General features: G+C 42.2%; 1 protein-coding gene across 4 annotated transcripts in view; it reads right to left on the reverse strand.

The window, feature by feature from the left end:
• FNDC3B (fibronectin type III domain containing 3B) overlaps positions 1-17770 on the reverse strand; it is a 295396-nt gene that overhangs the window by 50128 nt on the left and 227498 nt on the right. For all 4 annotated transcript variants that reach the window (XM_032484331.1, XM_032484312.1, XM_032484336.1 and 1 more), the window contains 5 exons: positions 7253-7377; positions 5931-6105; positions 4039-4125; positions 2722-2860; positions 498-569 (listed from right to left, as the gene is read on the reverse strand). In XM_032484331.1, coding sequence (XP_032340222.1) covers positions 498-569; positions 2722-2860; positions 4039-4125; positions 5931-6105; positions 7253-7377 — 598 coding nt within the window. The remainder of the gene's footprint in view (positions 1-497; positions 570-2721; positions 2861-4038; positions 4126-5930; positions 6106-7252; positions 7378-17770) is intronic.

A 17770-nucleotide genomic window follows, 5' to 3' on the forward strand; every position in this document is an offset into this window, starting at 1 on the left:
AAATAATCAGACTCAGAAATCATGACAAAAATAAAAAGGTATTTTCCAAACTTGTTATAAAGTGTGACACTCTTCATTAGCCCACAATACTGTATTTTGCCTCCATTGTACCTGAGAATTTCTAGATTACCAAACTCATTTGCTGTCTCCAACTTATCCTTCCTGCTGATTGCTTCTGACACTTCCTCTGCTTATAAGAATTTCCAGAGAAAGTGTGCCGAGAGATGAGAAACATATTTATTCTATTAATTAGGGCGACTGGCTTAAAGGCATGACTAGAAAATTTGAAAAACATGATGAAGATGTACATTTCAAGCAGACTCTGATCCCTGATGCTGTGTTTGAAAGAAAAAAACTGTCAATATGTGATTAAGTATAATCATAAATGTAGTTTAATAGAATTAGACAATTGCCCACTATTATTACACAGATGTTTATCTTATTAGAAAATAGGATTTGCTACTGGATTTGAATGAAACAAGTTCCAAAAACCTCACCTTCAGAATTTCCATCAGTAATCTCCAGCAAGTACTTGAGTATTTCTGAACCACCATTGTCCTTTGGAGGATCTGCAAAATAAGCAAATGCCTTGTTAGTTATAAAAGCATATTGATTCTTGAGGGAGGTGCCAAGATGGCAGAGAGACTCACAGCTCGCCCTCTCCCACAAATACACCAAGAATTACATCTACAAACCCACTGAATCGCACAGAACACCTACTGAACTCTGGCAGAGTGTTTCTCGCTTCAAAATACAGGAGGAGTCTCACAAAATTTGATAAACAAGTTTATACTATACAGCACAGGGAACTATAGTCAATATCTTGTAGTAATTTATGGTGAAAAAGAATATGAAAGCAAATATATGTATGTTCATGTATGACTGAAGTATTATGCTGTATACCAGAAGCTGACATAGCATTGTAAACGGACTATACTTCAATAAAAATATATGTACCCCTCCAAACAAACAAACAAAATGTTAAAAAAAAAAAGCATATGGATTTTTGATGGTAAATATTATTAGAACACATAGAATCATACAACATTATATTGCCTCAATTCTGGATTCAACCAAAAGGCACAATAATTATTATTTCACTCAACTCCTTTCTTGAAAAACAGAAGAAACAAACAAAAACACCATAAAACCTTCTAATTATTCAAGGTTTGTAGAGCTAGAAATGTCAAAGAGTTAGCATTTATTCAGTGAAACACGAATAAAACTCAAAACATGAATTTATTTTCCTAAGAGTTATGCTCATGTATTTATTTTGAGAATTCTGAAGCCTGCTCTGCAGTATTTACATAAGATGAACCATTCATATATTTCTTTTTGTAAAATGATTTTATTCTTTCTTATTTCACTTGTATCATCAGTGACCAGGTCCTTCTGACAGATGGAGAGGGAAAGAAAGGGCAGTGCAGAGCTTACCGACAAAATAAATAAAACATCGGAATATAATAAATCTGGTCCATCACAGTTTGCTGCTAAGCAAACTTTATGTACCTAGGGTATCTGTCTGCAAATTCTGGGCCTGCAAGAGTTTTCTTTTCTGAGTGTAAAAACACCTTGCATTATAATTTTACAAGACTATACAGAATTCACCTCTACTATCAACTGGGCACCTCTATATTTTAGATACACCCTCAGGTTATTCACACAGACTTGGAAACTAATTCCAACTCCTTTCACTTGGTCTTTCCATTAATAGATACATACTTCAGATATTTACAGCAATAATTAAAAACATATACAGCATATAGTATGGCTAATCAAAGTAAATATTCAGTGCTGACAGAAATTTCTAAGATTTTCTGAGAAAAAAGCTTTAGATCTGGCAAAAAGCACACCTAGATTTTTACAGTTTCTCTTAATGATATCCATCTTCCAGGGAGTAATTCTGTCTCAAAATTGCTAGGTAACTTAAAGCAGTTACATGTCTCAGTGGTTGGTCTCCAATAATGATTTAATAATGTTTTAAACTCCTTTTATATCACTTGACTGCCAGGTAAAATCTTATTTTAGATTACTACTTTGTTTTTTCGCCTGTTAGGTAGTTACTATTATTATATGATACTAGTGATAACCATACACATCACAACAGTTTCACATACGATTGCAAATGTTTCTCAACATTCTAATGGCAGTTATTTCACTGAAATAACCCATGTAGCAGGTGAGCCACAATATCCTTCCTTCTACCAGGTTTCCACAAACACCACATGATAAACTTTAATACGAAAAATTCCTGAAGTTTAAGACTTCTGATTACATACAAACAACAGCAAAAACTAACATTTTCCTAATTCATTATAGCTTAAACATTCTGTTTATCAAAATTTAATTAAGATGACATATCTAAATTTTGAAATTTATTTTCAATATTAACTTTATAAATCAATTTTTGTATTAAAAATTGCTGCTTTTTAAGCTACTGAAGAATGAAATATATATTCAGAGATCACTATATTCAAATAATACATCAAAATATAGGAGGAAAAACATTTAATAGCATAAAATCATAAATTAAATGCTCTTAAAATTGTCATATTTACCAATCTGTCGAATTCTCAGGATGTTTCTCATACATATATTCCAAATGTGAACAACTCCCTCAGATACTATGGTTTGTTTATTATCGGTTTGTCACTACTGAAATTAATCAGTTTTTTAAAAACCCGTCAAAAAAGCAGCAGCAGTGACAGCAATAAAACATACCCCACTTGACACAAAAGCCATGAGATGTAACTGGTCCTTTAATGAGGGGTCTTGTAGGAGGTCCAGGCCTGTCGGGACTCGTCGTACAAACCAAAACTTCACTCGGGCAGCTTTTCCCTTCCATATTAGAAGCAGTCAGCTGTAACACAACCGAGAAGACATTAACACGCTTTAGATATAAATTAGGTATGAAAGCAGCGCCGACTTTCAATATGGCAAGATCAACGTATCCATAAACTCGCAGACACGCCCATATTCTCTCCTCTCTCAATCTCAAACTACTAATTTATAAGCTTTTCTTTAATGGAATACTCATTTTCTGTATGGTTTAGCTATTAACAATTGAAAATAAAACAGTAAGGTGGGTTTTAGCTAAAGACACTTTCACCCTTTCAAGAGGACAAAACAAAACCAGTAATGTCACCATCCGGTTCATACTGTTTTATAGAAGGAAAACATGAGAAAAGCAGATAACAATAACCTTGCTTATTTCGGAGCAGGGCAACGCCACCTTGTGGAGAAACGTCAGCAGTATACCTAGTTCTCACAGCCAGCATCAGACAACAAGGGGCTTTAAAAATATCAAAAACTATCATTGTCCTCTAATAGTCACACATCCCACTTGACAGTCTGACCACTGTTTACCGAGTGACTACTACATGTCAAGTGACACCATGTGGCCCACAAAGTAAGAGAAGGAAAGGTGGACTCATAAAACATAGCCATCTCTCCAAAGTTCACACTGTCGCTCCAGGAAGTGCGAGCTGTGTGGGCTCAGTAACCAGCAGGGCAGCCCGGTGGCCTGCAGGGACAACACAGACCCACAGTGGCATCAATGGTGGTTGTTAATGCCCAAAGCAGAGCCTACGCTGGGGCGGGGGTGGGGGTGTGGGGGGGGTGGGAGTGGGAAACAGAATTAAAAAGAAAAGTGGGTGAGAAGGAGAAAATGTGCAGAAGACCAAAGGAACACGGAGAGTAAAAGGGATATCCGATTAAAAGGAGAAACTGTGCAGAGAAAGGTGTGAAGAGCTGGTGAGAGATGGGTGCGCTGGGCACCTGGCTGGGCCCTCCTGGGCAAGGGCCTCTGGCCACGCTGCAATGCAATTTATTACGAAACACTATGACACTTTTCTTTCTCAAAAGTGGGTTTTAAGATTAAAGTACAGTGTGTATATTTTATAAATGTTACTTTCGAAGCATAAAGAGCAGCGAACTTAAAAAAATTTTAACCCATGGAGTCGGTTTAAAACAGTAAAGTGGTGAAACATAAAACAGCTTCATTTTTAAGCAGTTCAGGTACCAAAGTGACTGACTCACCCTGAATTTATACTGTGTGCTTCTTTTGAGATTTTTCACAGTACAGGTTAAATCCTCTCCAGTGTATTTTGGGTGGAAAAGGTTATCCTGAAAAGGCAAAGCCAGAAAGAAATATCAGTATCATAAAACCTGGGCATTAAATACCTTGTATGTAGGGATTTTATATTGCCTCCTTCCATCATCACCAGTGGGGCAACTATAGCATTTAAAAAAAAAAAAAAAAAAAAAGAGTGTCAGAATCCCAAGGTGCTTTAAGTAAAAATGTACCTCTACCACACTGTAATGTGCCCTGGATCTGGGCAGCTTTATTGTAGACTAACTTCAAAGAGAACAACGCTCTTTGAGAGAGTGTAAATTTGCTTTGGAATAGATGCCACCATGTGCTCTTCTCACAGAGCAAACTTTTTTCTGGATAAGCGTTTTAAATGAAAAATTTAACCACCAAAAAATCCTATGTGACGAAGCAGTATGTACTTAAAAAAATTTTTTTTTTATTTGACAACTCTGTCATGAAAAAAGGCTCTTGTACTGAGGACCTCATTGTCAAGTTGCGCTGTGCTATGTAATAAACCGGGCCTGTGGTTTCTGACACAGTGTCCTCTTCCGGCCAAGGGGGAAAGGACAGCTTTCACAGGGAAGACATAATCCTTCAAGGGGATAAATATCCCACTGAAAATTGAATGTATAGAATTCAGTCAACAGTATTCTCAATCATGCCTGCATCCACCCACCCAATCCTGGAGCACTTTCTGTGCATCACACTCTTGGGAGTTAGCACTGCCCAAGAACAGACCTAGCCTTATCTGTAGGAAACACAGGACAGGGGGAGAAAGCAGTTAAAAAACTGCACACATAAATACGAAGCAGGTCACATGGTGTTAAGTGCTATGAGATGAAAAATACAGCAGAGTAAGAGGGCAGAGGGGTGGAGCTGGGGGGTGCGGCTCTCCGAGCTGTGCAGGTTCAGCAAGGCAGCCACTGTGGCTCTTTCAATTTAAATTAAATACAATTAAAAATTCAGTTCCTTGGGCCCACAGCCACATTTTAAGAGCTTGACAGCCATGCGTGGCTAGGCGCTATCTTACTGGACAGCACAAATTACAGGGCATTTCCATCATCGCAGAACGTTCTTTTGGCCAGTGCTGTTTTACAGGGTGGTCAGGGAAGGGCTCTCCAGAGAGGTGACATGTGAGAAGAGACCTGAGGGAAATGAGGGAAGTGACTCACACGTATCTGAAGGGGCCTGCTGGGCAGAGGCCCTGCGGGAGGGCACTCTCGGTGCGGTCAGTGAGACTGCAGGGGCAGGAGCAAGGGCAGAAATGAAGACCCCGAAACGCAGGGCCTGGGAGCATGGTAAGGACACTGAAGAGGACACATGGTAAGAGAGGGGAAGGCACCGAGATGGGAAGGGTTCTGAGCAGAGCACTGGCACGATCATATTTGTATTTAACAGGTTCTCTGGCTTTGTGTGCTGAACAGACTAGTGTAGCAAGAATGAAGGTGGGGAAAATACTTACGAGGCCATTCTAATAACCCAGGGGGGAGACAATGTGGCTCAAAAAGGGTAGTAATTGTGGAGATGCTGAGAAATGGTCAGATTTCTGGATAACTTTAGAAGGAAGATTTAAAGGGATTTGCTGACTGATTATCCATGAGGTCAAGGATGACTCCAAGAGTTTCCAGCTTCCTCAACTGAAAGGTCGGGGATGCCAGTACTGAGATGGGGAGACTGTGGGTGGGAAGGACAAGTTTCTGCTGGTGGTTGCAGTAGTAGAAATTAAACGTTTGGTATCAAATTTAGGTAGCAAATCTAATTTCACGGTGCACCCTGTAGTTATGATCAAACTGACTTTACAGAACACACACAAGGATATAAAATGTGCCAAACTTACATTTTCATCTTCCTGGATTTCCAAGGTGTAGGTGATTACTTCCTCAGGTGAACAACCTTCTGGTTTATTCCACTGCAGTGTGACCCATGTGACTCCAGCGCGAACAAGTCTTGGTGCAGAGGGCATCTGAGGAATGTTTCCCAGCGTGTAGCAGACCACCTCTTGACTATACCCACTGGAGAGAAAAAGACCTGGCGTGACACATTCAGGAGCCTGGGAGGAGTCTCGGCATTTCAAAAGAGCAGGGATAAACCCACCTACTTGCGCAGCTTGCTGGGGTTGGAAGGTCTAGGGCCTGACAGGTTCAGCGAGCAAAGGCAGGCAAGGATCCCTTGTGTGATACTCCCCACCTGGACTTCAGTTTGCCCAATTCCCCCCTTTATTCTGCTACTAGAAAAGCACACACTGTTATAGGCCAATATACTTAAGTTTATTTCCCCCGCAAAAGCACCCAGCAGAAATAACTATCCCTTGATAGAATAAAGCTTTTACAAATATATATAGTGCTATTTTCCAAAAGTTTGTGGATGCTTCTAGTTCATTTACAAATTCTTGAACTGGAGAAGCCTTTATCATTGTAACTTTTCAACTAGAGGACTCTAAAAATACAACGGTTATCATGGGTAGGAAAGGAGAGCTGAAAGCCCTGTGATGTTTAGAAGTTTCTTAGGCTGGAAAAAAAGGTTGAGACCAATGATGTGCCGAACCTCTAAGAAGATTTTCAACAAGCAGTGATGAAAGAAAAAGGTTTTTCCCTTAATCAAGAGTTACCCAGGAAGTGCCACTGAAATACGGTCTTTTCAAAGCATCTTTAATCCATTGATGCTTCACCATAAACTTGTTCTCGCTTTTCTCTAGCAGCTTGGAGGCAAGCCGTGTGCCCGCATGGTCCAGATTTGATCCTCCAGTCCTGTGAGTATCTGCTGGGGGCTGACAACAATGGATGGCCCAGCACCTCTTTCTTTGTATCAGGAAACACTCACACATAATTGAAAAAGGCAACTCAATGAGTAGCTTGCTAAAGTGATGAAAGAAAATGGCACATGATCTGAAAAAATAAAGCCCCCAGAGGATTCCTTTCAAAATCCATAGTTACCTTCCTCTTGAGTCTCAGAGGCCCCTAGTGGGTCTTTGCATTACAGCCTGCAACACCGCAAAGAGGCCACGGGCCTTCTAGCCTCTGATTAGGATTCCCTTTTGGAAAATCTCCAACTGGTTCAGCAAGGAGGCAGGAGGCATCCCCGGCCTTTCAGCCACGTGAGAGGAAGACTCAGGAACGCCACACAGACACTTAAAGGCATGAGGACAAGGAAGCGCCTTACCTGGTGCCAATGTCATTCCGAGCAGCCAGCCTGAATGTGTACCCCATTGCCGGACAAAGCTTTGTCAACTTGCAGTGCTTTTGGCTCCCAAAGAAGCACTGTCTGAAGCCACTGTTTCTTTTCCCCTAAAAGAAAACAGTGAAACAAAGCTCATACATTTTAAAAATAATGAGAACATGAAGGAGCATTTTGAGTAACTATTTAATTTCCTAGTTTGGATGAACAAAACCAAGAGAAGGAAAGTGGTCTACGATGAAATGTCATCCTTAACGTAAAGGCACTACAGAAAATTCTCTAACTGAGAAGGGTAATAACTACTCGTGGCGTCTCTAAAGCGGCCTTTGCTTAGCAGAATAAAAAAGGCCCTTTCAGTCACAAGGCAATCCTCGTTAGGGATCACAGTTTCTCAGATCTTCCTCATTTGATCAAACTGCCCATCCTGACCCGTAAGAGTAAGTCTGCAGCCTCACAGAGTCACTAGCTTTTGACCAGCACGGCCTGCCCCAGATGGCCCAGCACCTGAGGACCAGTCTGCGCAGCTCCACAAGCCACAGAAAGTCCCCCCTGGTCTTCTCTCTCCTCTCCTGCCTGGCCGTGGCCCCCAGCGCCACACATGTCCATTCCGGCTGGTGAGCTGCTTGTTTACTCATCCCAGAATATCGGGCACATGCCTTTGACTCATCTTGTCCACATCTGGTCTCCTCACAGCAGTGCTTTGGACGATCTGGGAGTTCAATCAAGGCTTGCAGAGCTGAACTGAATGATAAGCACTAGAAACATCAGCTGAATTCATCTATATGTATTACAGCCATTCTTAAGTTTCTTATGAGGCTGGAAATATATCTTTAATGCATTCCTAGCCTTACATGATGCTTTAAATCCCTTGGAGTAAAAAGAAAACACTCCAGTGGGTTCTCTTAATAGATCTTAGGGGGAAAAAAAAACTTAATTGCCCTCTGCCTTGCTCAGAGGCATGGAATACTCGTATCAGCAGTTTTCTAGACTATTTCATGCCCATAATCCACAGTATTTTATCTGTGTTCATGCAAAAGAAAACCACATGCTAACACTGAATCAATCTTACTTATTAGCATTCTAATCAGACAGCTGGGCCCAGGACTTTTAGGAATATGTTTGAAGTTCTCAATTTATTACATAAAAAACAAAGAAAGTACATTTTTCTCCTAAGCAAATTTAAGCATTTCCTTCCTTTAAGCAGGTCTCCAAATGCTTACTACTAAAAACATCCCAGGTGAAGATTAATTAAAAATAAACACACAACTAGTCTGAAGTATCACTAGGCCGAACAGATTAAAAACACCATGCCACATTCATTTTCCAAGTGACTCTTCCCGATTCTCCCTCCCAAGGAAGGGAGTGGAAGTCCTGTCAGTCTAAGATCCAAAGTTCATGTTATCAAGAGTTCAAAGTACATTCAGGTGCAACAATGGAAAACTGGGGGCAGGGAGGTGGGAAGGTGAGCAGTAAAGCATGGTTTTCAGCTGCTACTTGAGCAAAGTCACTCAGTGGCTGGCAAATCACGCCCTTACGCTTACTTTAACCTTGAGTGTTAAGGTTGCTGCAGACAATTTATTCATAGAAAAACCGTTTCTGCATACATTTGCATAATTACATCCAGAGTCTGATTACACTCTGTGCACTGCACGCCCTGGTATATTCTGTATCCATTTCAGGCAGTAGCGTGATCTACCTTCTTTCCTCCTCTATTTCTGAGCTCAGAGTAAACAGTGTAAGAAAGGCACATCCTGTCGCCACAGAAGCCTCATCCATTCCAAACCCAATGTTGGCTCTCCTTCAATGCCTCATTTTTCCTATTTCTTTGTTTGGTCTCATTTGCCCATTTCTGGTGCTTAGAACTTCAGCCAAAGATAAAAGTCAGACTGTTCCTTACTAGGTTGATTTGCTTTAATTTGGTGAAAACCAGACTGTGGTTTAAATGAGAAAAAAAGAATGGGAAGGCATCAAGGATAGGAATTAAGACTTTTATTTTAAGAGGCCACAGCACCAGGGGGGGATCACGAAAGATTTGGGAGAAGGGCATTCTGTGATCTTCAAGATGTTTTGCTGTATTGCCAACACTTAAAATTTTTTTTTTTACTTCAGGATCAAGAACAATTGCTAAATAAATAACTTGTTTAGATAAATCATGCCAAATTTTCAATCTTAATACCTTCCAAGATATACTACTATGTGTGTGGACCTCAAGAACACAGAGAAAGACCCAGAGTTATTGGACCTTTAGAATCAAGTTTTAGAAATAGAATCAGTAGAGTCTGAAGGGGTAAGATTGTACAAATATTTCATAGAGTTTAAAAAGTAAAGTTTATTGGAATTTTTAGAAGTCACTGAGTATAAAAAGAAAAAAAAGGGAAAGTAGGTTAACAAATTATTTCAGACATGAGAAGATTTTGAATAAAAGAAAATTTCTGTGTTTGACATGGAGTTTAATATAAAAGGGGTATCTAGGAAGAAAGAAAATTAATATTCACAAAAGTCACTGCAGTGCAGAAGTAATCTACTGTGGAGAGATCGGCAAGTGCGGCTGGAGAACGCCATGGGTTCCAGCACTGGGGGGCTCACGTGTCACCCTGCCTGGCTCTCGCATGGCTTTAGGCTTAGGCATTAGAGTAAGTACATGATCAAAGGCATGGGCGATGTGAAGAATCTGTTTGTAAACCAAGTGGGATCCCGGGTTGCAAATAGCATTTATAAATAAAATATTATCCAGTTCTTCTTGTTGACAGAAATGGATAGAGTTTAAAAAAGAAAAAAAGATAATGCTTTGGAAGATTAAAAGATTCAGAGAAGCTGACAGGAGTGATACCGTGAATGTTTATCATTGTTTATCAGAAATTAAATCTGTCCAAACCACTCCTGTCAGTCAAGTTTTACAAATGGTAAATCACAACTTCCATATTTGATACATAGCGTGGCACCAAATGATTTTGAGATATTATAATCTATGGCATGTTATTCCCTCTCCTAATAAAATCTAATTTAAAGTACACAGGATTACTGAGACTTACTAGCTTTGCTTGGAAAGGCAACTTACTTTTTAATAATTTAAAATCAGCTTCATGAAAAGTTTGCTACTAAAATGTGGTCCTAATGGAAATGGGTCATCTCTTGACACTTTGTAGGCCTGCTGTCATCAATAATCTGCTCGAACATAGGCAGCAGGGACACCCATGGCCCAGGCCTTGTCCTGGTCAGCTACTGCTGCTAGGCCACTGGTGGCTGTCACACAGAAGAACGTAAGAGTAGGGGCTCAAAGGGCAGTGGAGCTGGCTGGTCTACCAGGGAAGATCTGCAGTATGGACGCCCAGGAGCTCCCTCATTCTGCACCTTGGGAGGGCAGGGACATGGGGCCTAGGAGTGATCAGGCTCAGCACCTCCCTAAGCTGAGCTCCCGCTCTCCCGGGTAAGGAAGGAAAACTGCCCCCAGTTAAAGAGGTGAGAGGCGGCGGGAAGCCCACATCCTTGACCATTCTGGAGCAGACCTAGCCACTGGGCTCCTGACCTCATTGGTCGTGAAGCCATAGAACCCCCAGTGATGCTCTGGACATTCCACTGCCAGTGTCCACAAGCCAAAAAAAAAAAAAAAAAAAAAAAAGGCAGATTCTCAGGGTTCCCTGACTTGTTTCCACTTCATAACCTCAGGCAGACCCAAATCCTTTTTTCTTACTGCACACACTAAGTTCATTCAAGGACAAAGTTAATCTTCACTAGAACATGAAGAAATCTTGGGAGCACAAACCAACCGTGCGATGCCAGACCTCAAGGTGCTCACTGTGGTGTAGGGTGAGGCATTAGAAACCAGCACTGGTTCCTTTTTTGGCTCTTTTCCTTTTCTCACTCAAATGAATCCACGGTTCTGGCTAATCTGCTGTCATCCTACACCCAGCCATAGCCTGAGAGCATCCATGCAACACCCTGGGCCATCAGACAAATGGAACTGTCTCCCGCCCAGGGCACTTCTCCTCCACTTCTGGTTAAAAGTGCTCCCCAGAAACGCACTCGATTTCCCTGCAGCTGAATCACGTGGCGTATTTCACATCAGTCCTTCCCCAGTCCCGAGCTCCCTGCCCTGCCTCAATCACCTGTCTTACCACTGAACGAGGACACACTGCACATTAGCTACATTCTAGACCCCAATGGATCGGCTCAATGTCCATTCCCCCCAGCCTGTCTCAGGCAGCCAGCTCTCTGATGACACTGCAACTCTATTTATATCTTTATATTACTATTTTTATTTATATATATTTATATAACACAGAGTTCACTGGGCCTGGTCTGGATGTCTCATTAATCTGATCCTTGGTAAACAAGTGCCTCTTTTCACTTCTAGATACACACACTAAAGGGTAGCACCATCTTCGGGGCAAAGTCCCAGCCAGCCTCATAACACTCAGTACACACTCCACCTGCATCTGCCCCTGCTCCCTCCTCATCCTCACTCTCTTGTAGAAGGGTCACACGTTTGGTTACAAGTCCTAATAGTAATCAGAGTCCAGATGTTCTTTTAAGGCCCTACAAAGTTCCTTGCTAAATTCTGAAGAGTGCCAACTTTCTGCCAGACTGTAGGAGCGCCCAATGTCAGAAAGGCAGCGGGGAGAGCAGGCAGCCTGGGGAGTGTGTGAAATATAACTCATGTGGCTACACAGCAGACAGTGACTCATCCTTGGAAACATTTTTCAAGATGTGTTAATATAAACTTCAGGGACAAAGATATTTTCCCCCTAAGGGGGAAAACGCCTTATCAAACATTTTTTTCCACTCTTTCAAATGAAATTTGGGGATAAATTTTAAATAAAAGGTTTAAAATACTTTAAGGAATATATTCTCTATTTTCTCATTTTATCTTTTGCCTTTTTACTACCTACTTGAATATTTTTCTTTCTGATGTATAGTTTAAGAAATTAAAATTAGCTATTAAGTAAGAGTATAACTATATTAATTATTCCCTCAAAAAAAAAAAAAAAAAAAAAAGGCAAAGGAAAGGGAACACTGCTAACTTCCGGTGAGTCACCCAAAGAACAGGATACATGATCTTGCTTCTCAAGTGTGACTACTGAGACAGAGACATTAATTGGCAGGAATACTGTTTTTCTCATGGGTTCCCTCTCCTTATAGCTAAGGGAGAAGCAGTGATCTGCTCCATCTGTTTACTGAGAAGAGCTGTGTTCGAGCACCACTGAGTCACGCCCTGCTGGCTAGTGGAACAGCGCTGGCCACAGATCTGAGTCCCAGCCTACCACTGCATCTCTGGGTGCACGTCTGTCTTCCTTCCCCTCTTCCCAGAACACTCAGAGGAGAGCAGGGGCAGGAAAAGAGTTATGCTGTACTTTCAAAGTCCCTGACCTTGTATCTAATCATCTTAGGGCATAGGACCTAAAACACTGTATGTGCTACACAAAGATTAAGGGGAGAAAGATTAATGGACTAAGAGAGTCAAAAGAACCTTCTGTCACATGGTTACGATTTTAAACATGTCCACACATTCCTTGACTTCCCCATCCAGTGAAGAGCCTATGGCCCTTTCCCTTGAATGTGGGTGGGCTGGAGACTCTCCTGTAACTGCTGGATGGAGGGGAAATGAAGCTCTGTGACTTCCAAGGCGAGATCTGAAAAGGTGAGGAAGTTTCTGTCTTTTCCTGGGAAAACTCATTCTTGCCATTCTGACTCCCCTGAAGTCACCATGCTGTCAGGGAGCCTGAGATGCACAAGGTCCCACTGGACTTGTGAGTGAAGACCCTGCCAGAAGGTTCCACCCAATAAGCCCTCCCGGCTGAAGTCCCAGAAACTGTGGAACACAGACTAGCTGGTCCTCTGGTGCCCTGTTCAAATTCCCAACCCAGAATCCATGAGAAAACAAAGTGACTATGTTAAAACCAAGGTGTAAGTTTTGAGGTAATCTGTTATGTAATATTACACTCATCTATTCTGATGTCCATATATGTTTAAAATATGGAGTTTTTCAGTAAACTTTTATAAATTCCTCCTGCACTATTAATAGCCAGGAGGTAAGGGAGCATGCTAGAACACAAAACCAGAGTTTAACATATGCCTGAATACAAAGTTCTATTTTCTACATGCACTTAGCACATGATTTCTCCCTCAAAGCCATCCAACAAAGTAAGGCCTCTCTGAATAGATTTTAAAAATGATTTCTAGAAGCTAAAGGTGTAACAAGATTCCTAGATGATAAAGATCAACCAAAATTGTTAATCAATGGCAATGTAGTTACTTCATCTTACGGAGTGACATTTTAGACTGAACTGAGGTTTTTAATAATGTTATCCCAGAAGTTGTAGGGAACCGTGGGGAGATCTTTAAACACAGATACGCAAGTCTTTGGGGGGGATGGTTTAGGCATGGCGTAGCCCAAAGCCTCAGGAGTGAGCAAATTAAATAACCTTTCCAAGGACCTCCACATATAATCAGTCTTCCACCTCTCTGTTTACAAACACATGTACGTTCCAGCGGAGAAGTCAATTTACAGATGGACCTGCCTATTAAAACTGGTATCTAGGTATATGAAAAATATTTGACTTATTTTATAAAATGCAACTAATTTTAAAGACGTGTTTTAAAGTAATTATTAATTTGTAAAACTATGTAACTGAAAACCAAAAATGTTTTTTTCAAGTCAGTTTTCCTTTTTTATTAACTTAGTTTCCCCATAAAGCTGTCCTCAGCGCTTGGGAAGACGAGTCCTCAAAATGGGTCGGTGTCCTGTTAAGAAACAACACACCCATGGCCAATTCTGTACATACAGCTCATACATATTCCAGCTAATTCAGGCCACAGTGTTTTCCTGCCACGAGTAATTCTACAGAGTGTGGGGGAATGTGGTTGCTCTGGCTAACACTTTCAGTCATCCTGGCACTAACCGTCTTGGAAGCTGGTATTTCCAACACTGGCACTAACAGATGAAGTTGACAGCTATTGTCAATTGCCTTCAAATTAACAGATTGGAAATGATCCTTCCTGATCCTCTTCTTGGCACAAGAACATGAGAATGGCCAACACAGGGAAGCTAGAATCCATGGTGAACTAGCCCCCCTTGATCATGTGACTTGCACTCTTCCTGATGTGTTCTTCATCTATGGCCTCTTCCCACTGACCTATTTCTCTTACAGGTTCTTGCACTGCCGGTGCCTGTGGGCTTCCCTAGCTGCTCTTACCCGGTTTGATAACTGCCTGCTAAACAAGTAACATGCATTTGGTTATCAGTTGTCATGTGCTCATGGCCCAGGTCAGCTGGATCCAGACATGGGCTGAGTGATTCTGGGCTGGGCACTCTCTGTAACAGCATAGTTCAACCTGTCAGAAACATCAACGATAAATCAAATAAAAACTAAGGTTGCGCTGGCCAACTGAACTACTGCCAGGCTCAAAGATTTAGTCTGCTAGTACATCTATATTTAGAAGTTGTTCCAGCACTGGCCGACCCTAGGCAACATCAAAGATAAATCTTGGCCTGAGAAATAAAAGAGCATGTATGTGTTCAGCATAACCATATATAAGAAGGGGTTCATAACAGGGAGGTGGAGGCACTCCACATGTGGGTGGATTCAAAAGTTCCTTGGGCCAAACCTCACTTTCCCCTCAGTGATGCCTCTTTCATTTTACTGACCACTCTGGCACACAGGGACTTTCAAAGGTAAGAAAAGGCAATGGAGTAGTTTGCGGCTGCATGTTACTAAATAAATACTGCACGCATTTTATCCCCTGGCACACTAGTTTTCTATGTTTGTGGGAGAGGCTTGGCTACCTCAAATAGCCAAGGATGATCACCAGGTCCTCTGGTTTAAAACAAACAAACAGAATGTTCCTATACAGCCCTCCAAATGCAGAGGAGGTTCACCTGATGTTGGGTGCTCTGAAAAGATTAATGTGCTGAGACTGTCCGAGTGAAGGGAAAGGAGAGGAGGAGCAAGGGAGCGATTTGAGAACAGGCTGTCTATACAATTTATAAGTGAACCAAGAGCCAACGTCCAAGGCAGCCATCCTGTGGCTGGCAACCAACAAGCATGACACATGAGTTGATAAATCAGGTGCCAAGGACCAACATGGCTATTTGTAATTTAGCCTCAGCTGGAAGTGCCCCACAAAGTCTGCTGCCCAAGCATGTAATAACCCCATCCTGTACATACGTGACAAATGGTTTAAAAAAAAAAAAAAAAAAAAAAAAGCACAGAGAGAATCTGCTTCAGGTGTGCAGGTGCCTGGGGCTGGGGTCCCTAAAAGAAAGGGCTCTTTTTAACTCTGCTTGGGCTTTGATGCCTGTGGACCTGAGTATTAAATCCTTCTTTGCCTCCTTTGAAAGGAGCTATAGTGGAGAAAGCTATTCCCCTGGCTCTCAGAAACCCGCCCTTGGACATGGCAGCAGAGATCTGTGATGTGGCAAAACACTGTCATTCTGCCAGGTCACTGATTTGGCATTTATGTAAAGGACTGCTTCTGATGGACAAGTGAAAAACGAACCTGGGACCCCACTCTCCACAAGGACATTTCCCAAGAATGAGCAAAAGAGCTCAGAGGGCCCGGGCAAATGGCAATTTCTCCTAACATCCAGCCAGGCATTGGTGGTGGGCTGGGGAATGGAAACAGGCCTTCCCAGCTTTCCCCACTGGACCAACATGCCATGCAAGTTCAGGCAGCAGGGCTCCTCAGAGACAGCGGCAACTAGAACCCACAGGGAGGCTCTCCGCGTCCGTTCTGGGGAACCCACTGTCACTCTGCTGGCTGACGCTCCATCCCCTCCCAGAAGGGCTGCTGTCTAACCAGAAGAGCCCTGTGCAAATGCACGCATGCTTAGAAGCCTTCTGAAAGATGATCAATACTAACTAGCCAACACCTAAGTTAAACAGGAATCAGACTAATAAACCAGGTACCAGGCCCCTCCTATGGGGCTAGCTTGGCTGCTCCTGAACTGCACGTCCACACAGTGACCGTCTGGGGCCCGTATCTGCTCCAGGGTCCTGCAGCGGGGCTGCTGAGCCAGGCCTGCCTGGTGACGGTCCCCTGGGGGTGTATGGGCTCTACCTGCCGCTGGCCTTTTCTGTTCTATTTCAAAGTGTACGTCCCTCGATTTCTGCAGTATTTATCGTATTCTCAGTCTACTGTGTTTTACAGCTGTGTTCACTCATTAGTCACCAGGAAAGCCAGATGTGAAATTCCCTTTTGGGCTAGCTGAGTCACATGTGAGGAAGAGTCTTGGGAACTCCACTAATCACATTCTCACAAAGCTATTTTTCTGGTTCTTTCGTATATTCCCTACATGTCATGTCTGGAAGCTATGCTAATGGCGAATTAACATCTATATATAGTACTGATGTCCGTTTTTGTTTAGTTCAAACCAGAGCCATTAACCTCAGGACCTCTGTTTAAGTTCCTGACCAAAAAATGCCATATTCCTTTCATACAATCCTTCTGTAACTGTTGACTTTTCCTACTCCAGATCTTAACATGGGCTTGGGTGACTGGAAATAATCATTACACAGAATCTGTTGCTGCCCAAGTTATCTCATTCAATCTTAACCTACCTGTCAGGTAACAGGTATGATTTTGCAAGTGGAGAAGCTGAGACTTGAGGGTTAAATAATTTGTTTGATTAGGCAGAGACAAAGCAGAGACTATTAAGCTAGGTCTCTTGAGGTGAACACCACGTCACTGAACAAATCCGCATGAATCCACGCCACACTTTCACCGCGAGATCTCAGGGGCACGGAACTTGCTCTGCATAACTAGCTCCAGTAGCACCGGTTAGCATTTCTGTACGGCACAGGTTAAAACAGTATCTAAGGGTAGAACTCATAGCAAGTTTCCATAAATACTTCCTTCACAGAACTTTTCTTTCCTAAAATAGAAAATAAAGTTTCTTTTTGACTATGAAGTTTGCCCTTTTACTCAAATTTTCAAGGAAAAGGCCAGATCACCATCCCTTAAAGAGACTGGGCAGGCATTTATGTGTCAATTCAAAGGTTCTTAATCCTTTTTCCATAAAAGCCCCTTCCTACCCTGGAAACTTCTACACCCCCAATCCTCCCCTGCTCAGCTGCTTTTAGAGAAGAACTCCCACCTCTCCTAGATACCTCTGTGTCATCAATCCGAGAAGCAGCAGAGGGGCCAATTCAGTTGGGAAGGTGCCCAAGGAGGGGAAAGAGCAGGCCAGACGGACGAGCTCAGTGGTGGCCCCGGGGCAGTGAACTGTAAGCACTACCTCTGCCTTCCGGACCCCACCCCACCCCAAGGTTTTCCACTGTGGCAAAGATGCACCATCTTGAGAAATCGAGCCTCTAAGCATTGTTTGACTGTTAAAAAGCAAAGAAACTTTTCTCCTATTCATAATTCTGTATTAAACTAAACCTTAATTCATAAAAAAAATTTTTTTTTAAAGTCAGCACCAGGTGTCATACTCAAATCCAGCAGAAGAAAGAAGCCCTCAGGAGGCTTTGGATCTGCCTTCTGCCAGGCTTCAGAATGACCACG

Source organism: Camelus ferus, chromosome 1, assembly GCF_009834535.1.
Source record: "Camelus ferus isolate YT-003-E chromosome 1, BCGSAC_Cfer_1.0, whole genome shotgun sequence".
In the NCBI taxonomy this organism is placed as follows: domain Eukaryota; kingdom Metazoa; phylum Chordata; class Mammalia; order Artiodactyla; family Camelidae; genus Camelus; species Camelus ferus.